Here is an 18,493-nt window from a genome sequence, read left to right on the forward strand (position 1 = left end):
TATTCTAAGACCAGCAAGCAGCATGAGGAGCATCTTCGTGAGCTATTGGAAGTCGTGAGGCGAGAACGGTTGTATGTCAAGCTCTCGAAGTGCGAGTTTTGGGTACGGGAGGTTTAGTTCCTTAGACACGTTGTTAACTAGGAGGGGATTTTGGTCGATCCGGCCAAGATCGAGGCGGTTATGCAGTGGTAGGTTCCGAAATCTCCCTCGAATATCAGGAGGTTCTTGGGATTGGCAGGGTACTACCGGATATTCATACAAGATTTCTCCAAGGTTGCAGTACCCCTCACTCATCTAACGAGGAAGGGATGGATTTTCGGTGGGGCCCTGAGCAGTAGACTGCATTTGAGACTCTACAATAGTGACTATGCGAGGCGCTAGTTTTGACACTCCCTGAGGGAGTTGAGGATTTCGTGGTGTATAGTGATGCATCGATCACTGGATTGAGAGCAATCCTTATACAGAGAGGACGGGTGATAGCCTATGCACCGTGACTAGGGGTGAGTGTGGTGCGGTTCAGTGCGGTTATTAGCCAAAACCTCACCACTAACCGCAAATGCGGTTAATCCAATTTCAAAACCGCATGCTGCGGTTATTTTTGCGGTGCGGTTTTGTTTTTTCTGTGTTGCAGTTATTAACCGCATGGATTTGGTGCGGTTATTTTGTGTGGGTTTTAACCACAGTTTAGAGCTCAAATAGTTTTAAAAGTTCAAACATATTACTTGTAATAAAAAAAAACATAAGGTATAAGACAATTAACTATTTAACTTAAACCACAAACAACTAATATCTTAAAAACGTCAAATCAATAGTAATTAACAGTAAATATCTTAAAATTGTCTAATTACATCATTTTTGAAAGTTAAACATAAGAAAAAACTAACACTTTTATCTTCTAGTATTTTATCTGTATTTCATTCATGAAACTTGTCATATTTTTAATATTTAATAAACTAATAATTGATGAAAATTGTATATAATATATGCGGTGCGGTGCGGTTTTTAGAAACTAATAACCGCACTGCAACACAAATTTGCGGTTTTTGAAAAACAGAAAACCTCACCATTGGTTTTTATTGCGGTTGCAGTTTTTTGGTTGCGGTTTTTGCAGTTAATTTTAGTCGCGGTGCGGTTTTTGCTCACCCCTAACTGCGACAGCTGAAGCCGCATGAGACGAGATATCCCACGCACAATTTGGAGTTAGGAGCGACGATATTCGCTCTAAAGACTTGGAGACATTATCTCTACGGGGTCCGCTGTACCATATACACGGACCACAAGACTTTAAGACATATCATGGATCAAACGAACCTGAACATGAGGCATCACAGGTGGCTGGACGTATTCAAGGATTATGACTGTGAGATCCTTTACCATCCGGGTAAAGCGAATGTGGTGGCGGATGCCCTGAGCCACAAGTAGGATGTAGGGGTGCAAACGAGCCAAGCTACTCGTGAACTACTCGGGATCGGCTTGTTAAAAGCTCGAATCGAAACCGACTTTAAATGAGCCCAAGCCGAGCTCGAGCTTAATTTTAAGCTCATGTATTAAACGGGCTCGAGCTCGAGCCTATGTTACTAAGCTCGATTAGGCTCGCGAGCCTAAACGAGCTTTATATAATATAATTTATTATTATTTAATATATTAAAATAAAAACATATTTGTGAAATTAGGGATTTAGGGTATTAGTAAACGAGCTCGAGCCAAGCTTAAGCTTATTTAGGCACGTCAAATGAAAAACAAGTCGAGACCGAGCCCGAGTCAAGCTTGTGTAATTCTTTATGAGCTCGATCCGAGCTCAGTACAAGAAAGCTCGAATCGAGCCGAGCCTAACTAGGCTCGGGCTCGGCTCGACTCGTTTGCACCCTAGTCGGTTGGATCTTCTATTCTAGCAGAATGTATGAGGATATCAATGGGTTCTCTACTTGTGAGCTTGATCAGCGAAGCTCAAGCCGAGGGTGTACAATAGGAGAACTTGAAGCTGGAGAGGATTAGGGGCAAGATCACTAGATTCGTGTGGGGTAGTCGGGGATTGTTGACCCATTGCGGTTGGGTATAAGTTTCGATGTCTGGTGGGGTCAGAGGCCGAGATGCAGGAGCATTATCCGGAGTTGTTCACCACAGCAGACTTCAAGGACGAAGTCTAGTTCAAGTGGGGGAGAATTGTAACATCCCGACTCTCATGTATGAAATTTTAAGGATTTATGTACAACATACAAGAACTACTCGACGAGTTGGAAACTCCAACTCGTCGTGTAGAAACTTATAATGTTGTGTGATTTTGGAACCAACTCGACGAGTTGGAGGATCCCAACTCGACGAGTTGAGGTTGTGCATGAAAACCCTAATTATTAGGTTTTGCACCCTATTTAAAGGACCTTAAGTCCCCTCACCAACCTCCCTTACCACCTTATAGCCCAGATAAACCCTATTTTGTGCATCTTATCTCATTGTGTGTGTGTGTGTGAAAGCTTGGAAGGTGACTTTTGGTGCTCTTTTGGAATGAAACCCGAAGATTGAAGAGATTGGAGTGAGAAGGAGGCTTTAGATCCGACATCTACTCTACTTTGGCAACCATCTTGAGGTATAAAGTTGATACCTTGACTTCTTATTGCTTATATCTCCTCTCATGAAAGTATATGGTCATTTTTGGTGCAAAATGGAGTCATTCTCGTATTTGATCTTGTCAAGAGGAGGTGGTTTCAGATCTGGACACCTCTAAGGTTCCATGGATATAAAGTTGCCCACTTTATCTAGCCTTGGCCCTCCTCCATGTCCTAAACCTCTTATTAAGATTAGTTTTAGTATTTTATTCCCTTTGGTACCTTGCATTCATGTAAAGCTAGCAACTTTACGTGGTATCTCAATCCTAAGAGGCTAGATCTGTAGTTTAGGGTCTTGGAGTCGACTGGAAGGGGCTGAACACGTTGAGATAGGAAAACTCGACAAGTTGGGTAGGGTTTCCCGTTTTTTGGATACTGAGGGAACTCGGCGAGTGGGTGAGATGACTCGACGAGTTGGTTGAGCTTTTCTCGGTCTTCTTGACACCGAAGAACTCGACAAGTTGCTCTGGTAACTCGGTGAGTTGTCTCGAAGCAACATATTGTAGTGGTGTTGATTATGATGGCATGTGTGGAATTGAAAAGATCTAGTGAATCTTCATGTAAAATCAAGAACACAAGGAGTAAATAAATCTTTGTAAGCTCTTATTAGATCTAGAAAGATTATACAAATGGGTTTGTATACAATTTCTCTCTCTAGTCTAACACTCCAAATGATTCCTTACATAATGGGAGGCACTTACTTCCTATTTATAGGAAAGACTCAACCCATTTACACATACAAAGAGGAAAGCCTAAACATTACATCCAAGCATGACTTTGCACCCTAACATTATCCCCCTCAAAGTTAGGATTGGATGTCCGGATTTAATCTCCAACGAGCTAGCGCGATCAAGACCAAACTCCACCTCGAAGTAACACCGGTCTTCAAATCCGCAAATGAATATTCGACAAACCCGAGAAGCTTCGAATACCCATCATTCTCCCCCTTTTTATAATCAAAAAATGATTATAAAACCCACTAAGGATGAGAAGCGCCCGAGGAATAGTCTTCACAATACTCCCCCTTGATGTGTACCAAAAATGAATCACCAAAAATCTTGCACGGAAAAACAATCACGAAAAAGCCATAATTTTTTTTTTCAATTTATGAAATTTTTTGACTTTTTGGGTGAAAGTTGCAAGATTTTTCAAAATCCGGGTAGAAATTGTCATTTTCTGAAACTTTCAGGGACCCGTTGCGCCAAAAACAGTCAAATATGCGAAACTCTAGCCCATTTGCGAAACCGGGCATAAAGCGTAAATTCGCACAAACTGCAGGGACTGAACATGAAACTTCTTTCCATTTGTCAGAAAATTACCCCAATGTCAAAATCGGGTCAAATGTGTCAAACTTTTGAAACTTAAAGGACCAATTTCGAAACTTTTGTGTGTCTTCCCCAATTGATTTGTTCCAGTCGCAATGTCGATATTAGTTATAAACCTTCGAAACTTCAATCTCCAAAACTCAATTTTTGCTTTTTCAAACAACCAATCCAGTCGACCATTTTAACTAATTTGACTCCAAAATCGATTCCGATCACACATTTGACTTCGATTTTTGATCTTCTCTCAAACAATTTTGACTTTCAATCCATTGAATCGACTATGAAAAATCTGATTTTGACTTTTTCGTTTTACTCTTAATTGAACATCAAGAACAACGTCGATTTCCATTAACGAATCCAGCCTCCAGGCTTTCACTTTTCAAAAATCAAACATTCCCTTTTGTTCCAGTCAACCTTCGAAATCAGATTAACTCAACTTCAAGAACAACTCAAACTAAGCATAACAACATCAGTCTACACTTCAATCAGTCTTAAATCAAATTTCTATTCCAAGTGATATTATTGTTATATCAGTCTAATAAGAATGCCAATAATCGACCATCGACCTCAAGACGTTCAATTTCACAAACCATCGAAATCAAACCGTCTAATCTGATTAACCAAAATCGATTACAACTTCAACTCAAATTGATTTCTTTCCAGATACGAACTGGAAACAATATCATATTCAATTTCGACTCCAAGCATCTATTAGTCGAAAACTTCAATGTCGATTTTTCATGAATCTGTTAATCAAATGAGATCGATTCACCAACAACGACTCAAAGAAATCAATTCTCAGATAAAGAACCAATGAAGACAATATGCAATTGTACAACCAGACAAGGCTGATGTACAAGTTGACTGAGTAACATCATATACGTCGATTGAAAACAGATTCAACTTTCAAGTCTACATCGGCTTTTCGATTTAAGATATCGGATCGAACAAGACTCAATCTTGGATCGAACGAACAGTAAAAGTAACGGATCAAAATCAATTGGGATTTTGAATGGATTTCAAATGATTTACTTTCTTTAGGACTCAGTAATTGAAGCTATAAACAACAACAGATCAAGAATTTTTGGATTATAATGGATTATGGGCTTAATCATGAACTATGAACAGTAACGATTATTTGTGTTGGGCTTGATCTAAAAAAAAATTAATTGGATCAAACAAAGGGGCTGAAACGGATTTGATCCAATGAGGCAAATCGATTTAAAATGAAAAACGTAAGATACGAATCGAAATCATGGACGTTTTGGAATCCATTTGAGAATTTGAGATACCTTTTTGACGAATCGAGATCGATTAGCAACGAACGAATCAAATTTAGAAGATCTTGGTTCTTTAGTTGGAACGAGAAAATCTCCAATTTGAACATTGTACCACCCATTATGCGTGATGTACAACTCGTTCTTCGTCAAACCAAGAACATCTTCAAAAGAACCACCAACATTTTGGATTTTGACTTCAAATTCAATTCAAATCTTGGAGATTGTTGCTTTGGAACCCAAATTTGCTTCACGGATTTCGGCTTCACAACATATGACGATTTTTGTGAGTAAACCCACTTGTTCTTCCGATTCATCTTCTTCTTCTTTTTCTTTCTCATCTTTTTGCATCTTGAAGACTTGACTCCACGAACAAACCCACTTTCAACAACATGAACATTTTGAGTTTGAATCAAATCTTTTGGAGTTCGATACTTGTGATTTTCTTGGATCACCGACTTTCGATAAGGAATCATTCCTTCAAACGAATCACAAGAACACAAAATATCATCGGTTTGAACTCCAATTGAGCAAAAAACTTTTTCATCTTGAGAATCAACTTGAACTCCTTTTTCTTGAACATCAAGAACATCACATTGAACTCCATTATCAAGAACTTCAAGAAATTTAAGAGCACGAAGATCATTTGGGTCTTCAATAAGAGAAACATATTTCTTATTGAACAAATCTCTTTCTTCTCCTTCCTTTTGATTTCTACTACGAACTAATATGGACAAGGCAATTTTATTCAACCATGCAATCTTACAAAGTGGTTGAAATATCAAGCTTCCATGATCATCCTTCAAACCTCCATAAGAAACCATATTCCCCCATGAAATCAATTTGCTTAACACCAACCCATAAAATTGATCTTCATTGACTTTGTATTTCACATCTTTAACGATCACAATCCAAGAATCATATGGCAAATCCACCATGATCACAAAAACTTGATGAATTCTAGAGAGAGAAAGTGATTTTGAATGGGTTTTCTAGAGAGATAAAGTGATACAAACAAGTATTCTAGAGAGAGAAAGTCGAATTATGGATCAAATCAAAGAAAAATTCGACTTCTAGAACACAAAAACACTCTCTAAACACGAAGATCAATGAACAATAAGAATCACCAAATCAAAATAGCCATCAAGGATCAATTCTTGATGAAAATCAAGAACACCCGCTCTGATACCAATTGAAGAGATTTGTAATCGAGTTTAATGATCAATTCACATAAGAATTAAGAAAGATGAAAAAGATGAACACGAGAATAAATATAATCTTTGTTCAGCTCATATTATGCTTTCAATTTTACAGAGTACAAATGAATTCTCTGTAAAGACTGTGTTAAAAGTTCTCAACTCACTTAGTACAGACCCCTATTTATAGGAGAACAAAAGCATAACAAAATACTAAGGACTAGACATTAAGACTATTCATTATAATGCCTTAGTAAAAATAACATTACATCCGAAGACACTACTTACGTATACTTAAGATCCTTCGTAACAACCTAACTAACACTTCGACATATTACAACGTTTATACCCTTACAATCTCCCCCTTTGGAATAAAGGTCGAAGTCTTCATGAAGTTAATAGTTGAACGGCATACATCAGCACTCTTCGGATTTCCATGTACCAAGAGATAACTTTCTTTATCTCCTTCTTGTCTCCTTCTGAATTCTTCTTGCAATGATTCATACGAACAATTAAGTTCGTATATTGCGAATTTGTGTATCTCTCCACTTCAGAAGTTTGAAACAATAATCTTTTAGCCCTTCTAGCTTTATCTTTTCATGCAAAGACAATCCCTAATGGCTTTAAACATATTTCACCGTCTTCGTACTTTTTCAACTCAACCTGCTTCTTCGTAGGTGCCATTGGTGCAGTAATGACGAAGCCTTTAACAGTAGCAAGTTCGACATCAGTTTGAGCTAAGCACTCGAAATAATTTTCCAAGAATATTTTTATGTGCCTACACCCAAGACTGAAAACATCTGGTTCTGTTTCTTGGAGAAAAGAGAAGGACTTGTCTTTAAGTATCAGAGCAACATTGATGAGATCATAAGTGTTCATCAATGGAAAGTCCGCCACAGTGAACTCTTGTATCTTTCCACTTGCTCTTGTCACAACATATTTCAAATTCTGAAACTTTCCTTCGAAAATGACATCCCTTTTTATGGATATCACCTTCTTAATCTTCTCCAAGAACCAAACTTCTTCTTGAGCCTTTGCTAACACAGCATGAAATCGTATCTTCATCTTCTTTCCCTCTTCGACATCCATAGACTTTGTCTCAGCTTTGAACTGTGGCATAACAAACATCATCTCGTTGATAGGAAAATCAAGTTGACCATAATCAGTATTTGTCACCACAAAGCTCTTCTTCGGAATCTTTTCAAAAGAATACATGTGATCGAACATCACCCTGGATTCTATTGTTTCGTAATTGTATATTTTCGAAGGATCACCCTTATCAACATTTGAACCTTCAAGAGCTCTTTGTCGCATTATACTTTCAACATGCCTCATTCTCTCAACTTCGGCTGCCACCTCATCTTTCTTCTCTTTGTTGGACTTCTCAACCAAGACTCCTTTTCCCTTGTCTTTAACATTCGAAGGAGCTACATTCTTTGATGAAGAGTCATCACTTTGTTTCCCGATTACAATACCTTTTGCAATAGGTCTTGAAATTGGAACAGTTGTAGTCACAGTTGAAATGACTGGAGCAGCTGAAACAATTGTTGGCTTTACAACAACTTTCAAAGGATACACCTTTCCTACTACCTTCGTATCTTCAGTTGTCTTCTCATGTTCCCCAGCCTTTGCTTGACCAACCTTTTCTCCCCCTTGCACCCCTGTGACAGCAGGTGGAGCATCTGATACGTTTGACAGAAGGCTTGAAATGCGAAGTAATGGAGCAAGGTGTTTTTGTAGGATGGCTTCGAAATGAATGAATTTTTGAGAAAGAAATTCTTGAGAAATAATTGGAGAAGAGGATTTCGAAGATATTTCTTGAAGTTCTTTCAGCAGTTTCACCAACTCTCCAAAATGTTGTTCTTATGTGGCTGAAAGAGAGATCATCTGAGGATTGACTTGTTCGAACATCGTAACACACTGAACAACCGCATCACAAATAATGTCGATCTTCTGATGTGCTGATTCATATCCTTGTTGAATATGCTGAACCTCCTTCGTTATTTCTTCACGAAGTTCACGAATTTGCATATTAACGTCTTCTCGAACCTTCTTAACTTCCTGTACAAAGAGCACATGACGCTCCTTCATAACTGTCTTTAAATCCTTCACCTCCTTCAGAAAATCAGATCTCAGAGAATTGATTCGATTCTCTGTAGAACTATCATTCTGATTAGTCTTCTCAAGAATGCGGGTTTCAGAATCACGTATTAACCCTGATGCCTTCGAAATCACCCTGCTTTCCATTTCCTTCATTATGGAATCAACTTCCATGATAGTGATTCCAGCACTTCCCACATCCCCTTGAGATTGCAAGATAGAATTCAATTTTGAATTCAATATCTTGAACTGCTTCATCGTCATCAGCATATGGTCAGGGAATTCTTCTTCAGCTTTATCAAAGGAAAGAGCTTCGAATGTTCCTCCAAATCCTTCGTTATCAGTTCCTCATCAACAGCCATGGTTTCAACAACAGGTGATGATGGATTTGGTGGATCAGTTGATTGTGTTAAGAATATAGTGGTGAAAGGTTGATCCATAATAGATTGGAATGTTGGAGAATCAGTTGTGGAAGTAACCTGAGGTAAAGACGTTGGTTCAATGAGCTTTATATCAGCAAACTTCGAAATTTCAGTAGACTGAAGAATCTCTACTTCTTTAGGAATTTCATCTTCAGGAGTCTCAGGAACTTGATCCTCTTCTTCGATACGTTGGGTTTTCTTTAAAAATTTCGCCATATCTTCAGCCCTTCGTTTCTTAGAGGATGGAGACACCGGAGCCGAAATTTCCCGAACTGTGACCCCTTGATGAGTAACCTGTGTTTTCTTCACCAATTGAGATTTTCTCTTGATTTTTATTCTTCGAAAAACCCCCGTTTTCGAAGGAATTGTCTCTTTTGATGGAGAGACTTCGATAACTGGTGTATCAGCCATTGAAGTTAAAACATGAGACACCTCTTCGACAGTTCGAGATGTAGCTATTAGCTCTTGATTCGTTTGTTCTGCTTTCACCCCTTTTTCCGAAGACTCACCCTCTCAACAAAAGTATTTGAATCCAAGTGCTCCCCCTCCACTGGATCATCAACTTGTTCATTTGGGTTTAGATTCAAATTCGAAGTTGAATCATTGTTATACTTCGATTTTTCTGATGTTTGATTATCAGTTGCATTTCTTTCTGCATCAATTGCTTGATTTGAAATACCAAAAATCGAATCATAATCAACATCATCCATTTCAATTGAATCCTTTATATTTGAAGAATTTTGCAAAATAGGATAATTCGCAAATTTATGATTAGACTTTTTAATGTATTGATCATCAAATGTCAAATTAAAAGTTTCTTCCACTTTACGAGTTCACTCACTTCCTATTTATAGGAAAGACTCAACCCATTTACACATACAAAGAGGAAAGCCTAAACATTACATCCAAGCATGACTTTGCACCCTAACACATATACTACTGGAATGAAAGCGGCATCTAATTTCATTTCTTAGGTCTGGGTCGGGATCTAATTATCTTATAGAAGAAATGGATTGATATGGATTTTTCCCAGTCGCATTGTCATCATCTTACTTCCTCTTCATGACAGAAAAGGAGAATTTTGAGATATGAAGGAACTCGACGAGTCAGTAGATGAACTCGACGACTTGGGTTAACATGAACTGTTGACTTTGACTTTGACCATGGTTGACCAAGTTTGACTTCTGAGGGTATTATGGTAATTTGGGATTCTAATGGAATCAGTCATATGGTGGTTACAGGCAGTTGAGTTTGGAGCTGTGAGTTGGGATTCGATTTATCGGTTCAGCACTACTTGTGAGGTGAGTTTTTCTCACTATACTAACAGGGTCGAAGACACCAATGCTGACCTTTTTGGATTTTTATCCTGGTTATCCCATGATGATATGCTTAGTGGTATGCTAGATCTATATCATGGTATATAGGATGATGCTATGTTTAGTGACCTGTTAGGTCGGTATCCTGGTATATAGAATGATGCTATGATTAATGATCTGTTAGATCGGTCTGACTGTTATACATGCTAGCTAGCATTTGATATCTATGTGTTGATTGTATATGTGAGAGTGGGTTGAGGCGGTCTTGCTTCGTGCTCTAGGACAACATACCCAGGGCGACCCGGATAGACTGAAGGCCCACTGGGGCGTACCATTCAGGCCGAAGGCCCGAAGAATGGTCCAGACAGGCTGAAGGCCTGGTAGGGCGGACCATACATGCTGAAGGTTCTAAGAATGGGCCAGACAGACTGAAGGCCCGATGAGGGTGGTCCAGTCATACTGCATACTCTATATGCATGCTGTTTGTTATGGTATTATTATGGTTTGTATGTCGTTTGTATTTTGGGGGAACTCACTAAGCTTCGGGTTTACAATTTTGGATTTTGTTTCAGGTACTTCGGATGATCGCGGGAAGGCGAATGCTTGATCGTGCACCTCCTCACATTTTATGCTTTTGATTCTTGGGATTCTTTAATATGAAACTATTTTGAAAACATTTAGTAATAACTAATGTCTTTTGAATGTTTGAAAAAGTTTTATAATTTTATAAATTTTATGGATTTTACATTTAGTTTTAATTACATAGAATTTATAATATATATATATATATATATATATATATATATATATATATATATATATATATATATATATATATATATATCATTCCAAGGTAAGTCGGATTTGATTTCGATTCCGATCCAATCGTACGAACTCTCATTTGCAGTCTTATATCCGATATAATTCTTTTAGGTGCTGTTTGTTTTTCTAAAGTTAAAATGTATGCAGTTTTCGGACCACATCTGCAAGTCTCTACAGCAGAAGAGGTGGAACAAACGTCTGCGGTCTACAATAAGAAGACTGTTTGTTTTTTAACGTTTGCAAACTGCTGAAATAAACTGAATTTTAAATAAAATGATTTTACAAACTTAAAATGATTTTTCAACACCAAAATTTTAATAATAATGGTCATACAACACTGAAAATAAAATTCATGCAAATAAATTAGTCATACAATAAAAAAATTGCTTTTACAATAACAATTCATATTAAGATCGAAATGCAATGATTTTATAAATACAAAAATTATTAGTGACTTATATAATTCATATTAGAATCGAAATGCAATGCTTTTATAAATACTTTAATATAATTCAATTTTTTGGTCTTAAACAATAGGCATATCACATTTTTTTAATTATGGTCGGACATCATAAAATTAGAAACATGGTTTTTATGTTGTATTTTTTTCTTTTAATATTATTGAAAAAAATCAATAAACAAATATATAAATTAATAATTAAATACACATAAAATAAAAAAGTTATAATCCCTTATAAGGAAGAAATCTAAAAGGCACGAAAAAAAATATGTATGTTTTTTTTTGTTTGTTTTTGTTTAGGTTTATTGGACTTGTGAAGACGTTACGGGACATTGATCCATGTGTGTGTCAAGAAGATATTGCGCAGACGTTTTTAGGTCTCCGCACTTTCAAAAAACAAACGGTCTGCGAAGACATATGTCTGCATTCGGTTTGTGCGACGCAGACAAAAATGGTCACAGATATACAGACAAAAAAACAAACAACACCTTACTAATCATGTCGAGATCGGATCTTAACACCTGTGGTTTATTGAAGGGTGTTGCTAATAAGATACCCTTTAGACACCCTATTGACACTTTTATAAAAAATCAACCAATAATTAATTGTTATAATCAATTTTTCCAGAAAACAATGCAATTTCAAAATATTTAAAAAATTAATTAGGATACCCATATTGTAATATGGGGTGTCTTTTTATTTAGACACCCTATTGACACTTTTATAAAAAATCAACCAATAATTAATTGTTTATAATCAATTTTTCCAGAAAACAATGCAATTTCAACAAATAAAAATATTTAAAAAATTAATTAGGATGCCTATATTGTAATATATTGTAATATAGGGGTGTCTTTTTAATCATCCTCGTTAAAAAGGTGAAAACAAGTGTGGGAAATAGCTCATCACAAAGTGCCTTATTCCTAGGGTAACGATGGTTGGTTTGGATCGATCCGTGGTTGAAGTATAACCTCAATCTGCTCGTGGGGCCTGACTGGCGGTGGTCAATGCCAACGAATGTATACCGCAGCCGCGTCGTCGTCGTCTCTCTCTCTCTCTCTCTCTCTCTCTCTCTCTCTCTCTCTCTCTCTCGTAATCGTATGACTTGTAAGGGATTGGATTTGTGAATCATTTCCAACGACTATCCCAGTCGGTCTAGTTCCCATTTTCTCACTTCCTTGACCAATCGTTGCGTTGTTCTGTTCGATTCGATCGAAGTTTGTGCGACCTTGCAGAAAGTCAGGTGAGGATTTCCAAGTTTTAAGCCTTGCGATTTCCGTAGAAAAGTATTGATTCGCAACAACCCCAGATCGATTATTCGTCGGAAGGCCAAACAAGAGCTCCGACCGAGAAATATATGATCCATGGTGAAGGAGACGGAGTACTACGACGTCCTCGGGGTTAATCCCACGGCAACGGAGGCTGAAATTAAGAAAGCTTATTACATCAAGGTCCTCATCACTTCTTTGATTACTATAATTTCCTCTGATCTTCTTCATCTCGCCCTTTTTATGTTACCTACACTTTAGTAAACCAGTAAGATCCTTGGAAAAGAATTACAATCGTTAGGAATTGAGGTATTTTATATTTTGTACTCAACGGTGATATAGATTATAACCCCATTGAATCTATTCCCATTAGCACAGTCTATATAGGTTACCTCTCTTTAGTAACTTTGCCCTAATCATCCCAAATGTCAAATAGAAACCAAGGAACTGTGTTGTGACAATACAAATTTCTCCTTTTCCCCACAATTTCTACTTAACAATTCGGATTAGGGATTATATTCGAACTCCAAAAATGTAGCAGATTTTCTTTGTAAAGATATTATCTGGAACATGCATTTGATTCTTTATGAGCAAACACTTATCCCCATGCCATGAAGGCTCTAATTTATGATATTTTTAACACTTGTATGATTGCAGGCACGACAGGTCCATCCAGATAAAAATCCAAATGATCCTCTTGCAGCACAAAATTTTCAGGCAACGCTTTCATCCACATCTTATTAAGATGTTTATATAGTTTTTTTTTTCAGATTTTTTTCTTCACTTTACTGCTTTCAGTTAAAACTTTTATGTTCTATTACAGGTGTTAGGAGAAGCATACCAAGTACTGAGTAATCCAGAGCAAAGACAGGCTTATGATGCTTATGGGAAATCAGGAATCTCAACGTCAGTTTTGTGGTTTTTTACTATAGATATTGGAGTAATATTGTGTAGAGATTATGGTATTCTGAATAGTGAACATGCACAAACTCATATGTGTCTTCTTGATGTTTATATAGTTGATTTCTGCTGAAATTTAAATCTATGCTCTCTCGATTCATTACAGTGATGCAATCATTGATCCTGCTGCCATCTTTGCAATGCTTTTTGGGAGCGAGCTATTTGAAGAATACATTGGACAGCTTGCCATGGCATCAATGGCTTCTTTGGATATTTTCACAGAAGGGGAACAGTTTGATGCTAAGAAGTTGCAAGAGAAGATGAGGGTATGTAATAATAATATGTTGTAACACATACCTCAATTAACTTCACTTCTTATTATCTTGCATTGCAATACACAATCACTAAGCCACTAACTAATTCAATTTATTAAGTTTCTAAGTGGTTATGTAGATTTGAATCAGTTCAATTGTTTTCATCACAGATTGTTCAAAAGGAAAGAGAAGAGAAGTTAATCCAAACACTTAAAGATCGTCTCATCCCTTATGTGCAAGGAAACAAAGATGAATTTGTTCGTAATGCTGAAGCTGAAGTATTAAAGCTATCTAATGCAGGTGATGTACATTTTTTTTTTCTTTCTTTTAAAATCTTCAGTGCATAGTTTTGTCATGATAAATCTTTTTTGTATATATGTTAAAAGTTGTATTAGATGTTAGGCTGTAGGCATTGATATCTATAATTCTATATCTTACTTAAAAACATGTTTGAACACTTTTACCCTTTTGCAGCTTATGGCGTTGACATGTTGAACACAATTGGTTACATTTATGCAAGACAAGCAGCCAAGGAACTCGGTAAAAAGGCAATCTACTTAGGTGTTCCATTCATAGCTGAATGGTTTAGAAACAAAGGTCATTTCATCAAATCTCAAGTTACAGCAGCAACAGGTATCAAACTATCAATCTACCTTTCTGATATGATCCAAATCTTTTTATGGGTTTTAAAAAAGTTTACTTTTTTGCCCCTGGATCTAGGTGCACTTGCTTTAATTCAACTCCAAGAGGACATGAAAAAACAGCTGAGTGCAGAGGGAAAGTACTCAGAGGAAGAACTTGAAGAATACATGCAGTCACACAAGAAACTAATGATTGATTCTCTTTGGAAACTCAATGTAGCAGATATCGAAGCCACACTTTCACGCGTCTGTCAGATGGTTGTTTTACCTTTTTACCCTTTTTTCTTCTATAATCCAACATCTTTATAGTTTTTATACTACTTACATTTTGTGATGTTTTCAGGTTCTTCAAGATAATAGTGTGAAGAAAGAGGAGCTGCGTGCAAGAGCTAAAGGATTAAGGACACTTGGAAGAATCTTTCAAAAGGTAAAAACAGGAAATGGAAGTGAAGGTGAAATGTTACATGGTGGAAGTGGAATGCATAATATTAATGGAGTTGATGGGGATAATGTTTCAAGAGGTGCAGAATTTGGTCAAAGCTCTCAAAGTCAAACCACCATGGCACCTCAGGTAACAATAAATTAGTTATAAGCACACTACATTGTTTTAAACTTAGTTATAATGGAGAATAGTAGATTGTTATAATGTTTGGAAATCGCAGAGTCCATATGTGGAAGCTCCACCGTTTGTGGGTGTTGAGAATTTTCACTTTCCGATGCCGACTGCGCCACCTGGAGCTCAGAGGTTTCAGTGAAGATGGAATGGAATGGATTAATGGAATGGAATGGAATGATGGTATGTGTTGTATGTATCATTGTGGTATTGGAGTTGAATTTGTTTGTATTTGTTGAGTGAATATTCATGTGATGTGAAGTTTGGATTGGTTTTTAAAAGCACATATAATGTATTTGTGTTAGAGAGATGTGCTTATGCCTTATGCCTTATGTTTGGTTAGGGTTTGCTGACATCAGCATGGTGTTATATATACTATTCACTATTGCCTCTTGTTTGAATTTTTCTGTTAGGGTTATAAAAAGGTAAATCACAATATATAGTTACATATTTTGTTTTATCTGGTTGTTGAACTTTAAGAAATCATTACTAACAAAGTTGTTTTTTTTTATGTTTCAAATAGACTCTAGGTGTTTTATCCGATAGATTTGGAAGTTAACATTGAGATATCATGTGTAGTGTTTGAGTGTTTGGTAGATCTTGGTTAAATGACCCCTTAGGTGTTTTCTTGCGTTCTAGGGTCACAAAGTGCATTTTATAAGGGTTAAAATGCCACTTTCAAAAATGTCACGGGGGTAGCATGGTAACTTAGAAGATGTGGCAGTCCAATTGGTAGCATGGGCTACATGGTGTTAATGAATTTAATTAGATTCCTTCTACGACCGGTTAAATCTTGTAACAAGAAACCATTTAAGTAGGCCAATATGTACTTTATAATCTTAGAAAATAAGAAAAATACATAGGGACTATTTAAACTAATTCATGAAAATTGAAAATTCATTACCCAACAGTGACATTAAACATTTAATAAATTACTAGATACAACAACAAATTTTTTATGTATTGTTGGAATTTTTTTATTTAAAGTATAAAAAGTTGTTGTCTTAATAGTAATAATAATGATTTTAACATATTTTATACAATAGATTATTTTTTAAAAAAGTTTTGTCATCTATAATTCCATTTTTCTTTTCATGATAGAAATATCAATATATTAGTTTATTGTCAACGATGTTTAATTTTGGGTAAGAGGGGTTATGTTGTAGTTTTTGTTTCTCTCGGATAATATCAGTTTTGTTGCAATTAATACAAAACTGATTATGTAATATAGATAATCAAATCAAAACTATTTTACCTAAATATAAATTATTATGTGCAATTTGAAATTATAGTAATCAAGTAATTATGATGAATCTAAGTATAAGATAATGTTTTTGAAAGAAATAGGATGTGTTAAAATAACTAAAGCATGAAGGAGTTGAAATCTAATTCAAATTTTACATAATGTTTTAGAAGAAATAAAATCTTTGAAACCTAAAGGAGTTGAAATCTTAATGAATTAAATTTTGTTACGTGTTTGGTTGATACATAATGAAATTTGTTTTCTGTTTGGTTTGAAGATTTGTCAAAGAAATTGAAAAGTAAATTATATAATATAATCAAAATACCATTTTATTGATTTTTATAACTTATTATTATGTTTAATAAAAATGATAAATTTTTATCAAAGAGTTTTTAGCCCAACGGTACCGGGTGTTGCCCTCAAGCCTAGAGGTTGAGGATACAAGTCTCATTAGAGACATAAGTAGAATTTGGAGTAGTTTAGAAATAAAATAGATTTGCACTTCAAAAAAAAAAATAATAAACTTTAAATTAAATTAAAAAAAATTTCATTTATTAAACTTTTAGACCTTATGATTTTTTATTGAATGCATTCAATATTATAGTAAAAACTAAGTTTACAAATTGAAAAGATATAATTACCCTTGATAACAACAACTAATAAACATATTGCTTTAAGGTCTAGTGTTTTTAGTTAGGAACTAGATGCATATTTAAAAAGTTGAAAAGTTAAATATGTATTTTTGTCTTTTTAATTAACATAAAAAATTGAATTAAAATTTTTTATCGATAGCCAAAAGAATGACCAATTCATCATAATATAAAATTTAATGATTTTTTTAATATATATATATATATATATATATATATATATATATATATATATATATATATATATATATATATATATATATATATATATATATATATATATGAATTTGTCAACAATTTTTAATGGAATTTATATTCCATTTCCTTGGATTTCTTTTAAAATCCATGACTCGTAGACACACTAAAGTGCTGTTTATTTTTTTTATTTTTTTTTATTTTTATTTATTTTTTTTTTTGTAAAAAACATCTTTAAACTTTTTATTGTTGCACGGCGCAGCACACGCACGACATTTTTCATTTCGTAATTGTTTGTTTTTTAGAAGTCTTCAAAATAAAAAACATTTGTGCGTGTTCTGTTAGGGGCAACAGCCTTTTCCAACTTTTTTTTTTGAAATCTTGATGGATATTGATTATATGTTGCTGAAATCTTGCTAAATTCTTGTTTTACCTTTTTTTTTCGATTTTTTTGTTTATTCTTGCTGAATTATTTTTTTTCATTTTTTATATTCAATAATGATAATTTCTTGCTGAAATATCATAAAATATTACTGCAATATAATATATTATTAAAATTTCGGTATTAAAAAATTATTTTTGGTATATGAAATCAGTTTATTTTAATTTTTTTTAATATCTACATCAACACGTAGATGTTAAAAAACAAACATGCTCTTATTACAGTCTGCAGCCGTTTGATCTACCTCTTTTACTGCAGATGGTTGCAGAAATGGTCCGCAGACTTAATGAATTTTTGCTTAAAAAAAAACAAACAACACCTAAATGTTTCATCTTTCCTGAGATACCATTAACCAAACTAACACTAGTATACCATTTTTTGTCTTAAGCTAAAAAAAACCATGGATGATGATGGTTAGACAAATTTGACATCGTAAATATCTATTGTGCTTCACTGTCATGCTATATTTTGCTTGAAAATCATCTATCACTTAACGTATTTGGCTATTTCTAGACAAATTTTATATTATTGGAATATTTTGGGTTTGAGTATCATACTATATTTTGAATAATAATTTACTTCATGTGCCAATAAATTGTTAGTATTAACTTCAACAACCAACATTTGGTTAGCGCATTTATAGTTGCTTAAGGTAGCAAGCACTTTCAATAGTATTTTGAGCAATCATTCGAGAAAAAATACCATG

The 18,493-nt window shown here is 35.1% G+C and overlaps 1 protein-coding gene across 2 annotated transcripts; it reads left to right on the forward strand.

The window, feature by feature from the left end:
• Positions 1-12,454: 12,454 nt before the first annotated feature.
• On the forward strand, positions 12,455-15,658 carry LOC111892922 (chaperone protein dnaJ 10). 2 transcript variants are annotated; one of them, XM_023888996.3, is made up of 10 exons: positions 12,455-12,764; positions 12,831-12,972; positions 13,447-13,506; positions 13,613-13,695; positions 13,856-14,015; positions 14,174-14,303; positions 14,478-14,636; positions 14,724-14,902; positions 14,988-15,215; positions 15,307-15,658. In XM_023888996.3, exons 2-10 carry the CDS (start codon positions 12,886-12,888, stop codon positions 15,397-15,399), a joined length of 1,179 nt encoding a protein of 392 aa, XP_023744764.1. In that variant the 5' UTR covers positions 12,455-12,764; positions 12,831-12,885; the 3' UTR covers positions 15,400-15,658. The 2 variants fall into 2 exon arrangements, with proteins under 2 accessions (XP_023744764.1, XP_023744763.1); XM_023888995.3 differs by having other exon boundaries at positions 12,455-12,972.
• The last annotated feature ends 2,835 nt before the right edge of the window (positions 15,659-18,493 follow it).

Source organism: Lactuca sativa, chromosome 8, assembly GCF_002870075.4.
Source record: "Lactuca sativa cultivar Salinas chromosome 8, Lsat_Salinas_v11, whole genome shotgun sequence".
Classification (NCBI taxonomy): Eukaryota; Viridiplantae; Streptophyta; class Magnoliopsida; order Asterales; family Asteraceae; genus Lactuca; species Lactuca sativa.

Coding starts and splice junctions, on each gene's coding strand:
- LOC111892922 (XM_023888995.3), top strand. CDS start 12,886: ATGGTGAAGGAGACGGAGTACTACGACGTCCTCGGGGTTAATCCCACG. Junction 12,973..13,446: donor AGAAAGCTTATTACATCAAG/GTCCTCATCACT, acceptor GTATGATTGCAG/GCACGACAGGTCCATCCAGA. Junction 15,216..15,306: donor AAACCACCATGGCACCTCAG/GTAACAATAAAT, acceptor TGGAAATCGCAG/AGTCCATATGTGGAAGCTCC.